At 31.3% G+C, this 3907-nt stretch overlaps 2 protein-coding genes across 2 annotated transcripts; both read right to left on the reverse strand.

Annotated features, from left to right (window-relative positions):
- Positions 1–997: 997 nt before the first annotated feature.
- LOC124936588 (uncharacterized oxidoreductase At4g09670-like) lies at positions 998–1843 on the reverse strand. The gene is made up of 2 exons (XM_047477100.1): positions 1708–1843; positions 998–1615 (listed from the first exon to the last, which is right to left on the reverse strand). The coding sequence occupies exons 1-2, from the start codon at positions 1795–1797 to the stop codon at positions 998–1000; spliced, it is 708 nt and encodes a 235-aa protein (XP_047333056.1). The 5' UTR covers positions 1798–1843.
- LOC124936589 (uncharacterized oxidoreductase At4g09670-like) lies at positions 1813–2195 on the reverse strand. Its single transcript, XM_047477101.1, has one exon. It carries the CDS (start codon positions 2167–2169, stop codon positions 1870–1872), a length of 300 nt encoding a protein of 99 aa, XP_047333057.1. The 5' UTR covers positions 2170–2195; the 3' UTR covers positions 1813–1869.
- Between the last annotated feature and the right edge of the window lie 1712 nt (positions 2196–3907).

The following is a 3907-nucleotide window of genomic DNA, read 5'->3' on the forward strand; positions in this document are numbered from 1 at the left end:
TAAATTTTAAAAACAAGTTTTTTCCTACATTTTATCAAACAAGGATTTTTTGGATAAAACACAGACAAAATCCAAAAAACCACTTCCTCAAACTAGGCCTACCTTTCTTTCCCGGATGGACAACATGAGCATACCAGAACCCCTCTTTCCTTCCGGCTCCCCTTTATTCTTCTACAACATGTTCTTCTCTTCATAAAACAAAGACAGATATCTATATATATACAATAATGCTTAATTTTTAAAATGTCCGAATTGTGGATCGAGAGCTGTGCTTAAGAGTAAATTGATACTTGGGTCGGATTGTGGATTGACCCGCCATTAAAATTTTACCCTAATATTTTTTTCACAATTTTTTATATTATTGTTAGGGATACATGTTAATGATTGAGGTTATTAAAAAAAACAAATCTGCATCCTTGAGATTTGAGTGAAAAGAAAAAGAAAAAGAAAAAGAAAAAGAAAAAGAAAAGAGTCAGGCTAAAGAGAGAATTTTCTTGTTTTTTTCATAGAAAAGGCCATATATAACCATTGCCATATCAGCATTTTTTTTATTTTTTTCATAGAAAAGGCCATATATAACCATTGCCATGTCAGCATTTTTTAATATTTTTTTAATAGAAAAGGCCACATATACATTGCCATGTCAGCAATTCCAAATCAAATCAGCCACGGCAGTTGAAATGTGTAGTATAGATGAGTAAAGATTCAAACTCGAATAATTTTTCCTTCTTCCCATTAAATAGAATCGAAAACCAGAAAATCCAATCAAACCCACATCAGAATGAAAGCACAACAGCAAAAGATGGAAGCTTTTTATTCATGGCCGGTCATATGAGCTGAGAAATGGTCGGTGATATATGGCGGATTGAAGAAGAAGAAGACTTTTTTAAATTGAAACATAAGCAAAAGCAAGTCTAAACCCAACAAACTTTATTTTAACATAATTATTAAGTACCCATCACTCAGTTCAAACTTCAAACGGCCAGGAAGGATTCGATCAATTACCAACTTCAACCTCCTCAAAGCCACTCTCAATGGAAGCTTTAATAGCATCAAGAACCAGCTGAGTCTTCCTACTGTAAATCGGCCATTTCTTCTCAGGCTTCGAACCGTTTTTCACAGCCGCAACCAACCGAGAGATCTCACACACCATACGCACTTCCTGCGGAAGCCCGGTCGTGACAATATGCTCGCTAGGAACCGGCTCACATCCCGTCATTAACTCCTTAAATCCACTTCCCGACACAACCGTAAATGAAGCCTTCTCCTCTTCAAAGGGAATCACAAAGTCATTCACATGCAAATTACCTTTCGTTCCGAGTGCAGTTATGTCCGATGTCAAATTGGACAGGAATGAACAGTAGAAGCTAGCCACTTTCCCGTCTTCCCAATACAACGAAGCTCCGCAAGCTATGATCACGCCTGCTTCATTGATAACAGGTTTCTTCGAGGCTATGACTGTTTTAGGAAGCTCAAAGTTTGTCGTCCATAGAACAGCCCTCGTACAGTACCAACCGATGTCTCCAAGAGCACCGAGACCATCAAGATCTGGCTTCACTCGGATATCGTTTTTCAGGAAATCCGGTTTTACCGCGAATGTGAAGAAGCTATGTACCTGTTGCAAGTAATTAGTAAATTAGATATTACTGAAAGTCTGAAATGAAATCATCACTCAATCATAATTCGTTATAATCAATTTTTTGTTACCGTCTTAAGCTGACCAAAACGCAGGGGATCGTCGAGGAACTGTCTCATCTTAGCAGTGCGAGGATTATGCACCCACATGGTAGCATCCATGAACTGAACGCCGTTTTCTTGGCAGGCTTCCAGAATGAGGTCGAGTTCCTTAACATTAAGAGCGACCGGTTTCTAGAGGAGGATGTGCTTCTTCTTCTGTGCGGCGAGGACTGCCCAGCGTACATGCAGACTTGTCGGAAGAGGAATGTAGACGACGTCCACATCTGGATCGTTTAGGACGGCTTCGTAAGTTCCGTAAGCCTTGGCGCCGGCGGGGAAACTGTTATCGGAGGCGAATAAGGTTGCCTTCTCCTGCGATCGGCTGCCGACGGCGTGGATTACTGCGCCTGGAGCAATGTTTATGGCCCTAGATAGCTTGCGTGCTATGTCAGCACATCCTAAGATACCGAATCGGATGGGATTTTCCGCCATGGATGAAGCTTAGCTTAGTTTAGACAAGAAAGTTTGGTAGAAATGAAGTCGTTATAAGCTTATTTATATAATTGTGATTTTTGTAATATTTCATCTTATTTTAAATTAGTTTCTTTAAATATAAAATCTTGTAATCATTTATTTTTTATTTGTGTATTTTGTTGGAAACTGTAATAGAAAACATTGTATGTAATAATAATGGCATGGCAATAATATCTAGAAGACTCTTCCAATTTGATTATTTCTTTTTGTACAACAGAAAATAATGGAGAAAGTTGTTGACTGGGTCAAAGAGTTTATTGTTTCTTTATGTACTCCATATATTTGGTAAGGTATTTGTATATTTTTTCTTACTTTTATTTATTTTCTAGTGTCATATTTTTTTTATTTTTTTTAAATATTTTTAATATGCAATGAATATTAAAATAAACAAATATTTATTTCACATTTGGAAACATTATTAGAAAAATGTTAATATATACATATGTATTTTGTGTTTTAAAAAATGTACATATTAATCTTGTGTTTATTTAGGGACAAATTTTGTATGACCAATGTTGATATGGTAGTATAATATTATTTAGAGATGACAATATGTTATTAAATGAAAATGAATCTGATTTCGATTTTCATATTATTGAAATTTGTTTTAAAAATTAAGAAGAACTAGTATGAGACATCATAATATTAATGACTCCTTAATTTTATTTAAAATATTTTTAGATTAAATCAGTTACAATATTTTGATATCTTAAGTTGATTTTTACCACTAAACTAACTTGGTGAAGTTTAATGAATTTTTCTTTCAAATTAGCAATAAAAAAATCTATAAACTCTTTTTTTTTTTTTCTTAACTCTACAACTATTAAGATATAAAGAGAAAATTTAGGGAAGAGAATGAAAAACAATAAAGATGAGAAAAGATAAAAATATATATATAATGTTATTTTTTCAGCAAATCAAATAACTACTCTATAAAATTTCTATCTCTTAATTATTTCTATTATTATTATTATTATTATTGTTATTGTTATTGTTATTGTTATTGTTATTGTCGTCGCATCAATTTTGGTTATAGAATATTTGGAGGTAAACACATTACTTTTTCAAATATGGAATAAATTGTATTTTTTTAAAATATACGGTAATAAAGTGTTTTATCATTTATTTATACATATATATATAATTTTATTTATTTTTAAATATATATAGGAATAAAATTCATATCCTAAGATAAGATTTAATATATTTGATGATAGAAAAGAGAGAAAGGAAGACAAGATTGAATTGAATTGTTCGGTATGGGTTTTCTTAAAGTAAACAAAAAAATATTAGTTTGTTCTAAAACTGGGATTCTATCTTCCTAAATTAAATTGATAAAATCTTTATCACACTTTTTTTTTTCTTTTTTTATTCTTCTAGTAGTCAAGAATGTGTAATTAATTGATATATTAGCCTTAAAACATCAAAATTTGAGTAACATTAGATTTAAAAAAAAAATGGAATGAGATTAAAAAAATATGAAAATGATTGATATTTAAATAATTATTGATAATGTTTAGCTTTGTTAAAAAGTTTATTAACGTGATTATTATTTATGATATTTGATTTGCTTATAATAAAAATCATAATTTGTTTATATGAATAAAATTTATTTTGATCATTCATAATTTACATCACTATGTTTTGACGATTGATTTTGATATAAAAAAATTACTTGTATTAAAATTTATTAAAC

This window comes from Impatiens glandulifera, chromosome 4, assembly GCF_907164915.1.
Source record: "Impatiens glandulifera chromosome 4, dImpGla2.1, whole genome shotgun sequence".
NCBI classification, from domain to species: Eukaryota; Viridiplantae; Streptophyta; class Magnoliopsida; order Ericales; family Balsaminaceae; genus Impatiens; species Impatiens glandulifera.

Excerpts from the sequence above, each read along its gene's own strand:
- LOC124936589 (XM_047477101.1), bottom strand. The coding sequence starts at position 2,169 with ATGGCGGAAAATCCCATCCGATTCGGTATCTTAGGATGTGCTGACATA.
- LOC124936588 (XM_047477100.1), bottom strand. The coding sequence starts at position 1,797 with ATGGATGCTACCATGTGGGTGCATAATCCTCGCACTGCTAAGATGAGA. Across the intron at positions 1,616-1,707 it reads GTTTTGGTCAGCTTAAGACG|GTACATAGCTTCTTCACATT; the intron begins GTAACAAAAAAT and ends TACTTGCAACAG.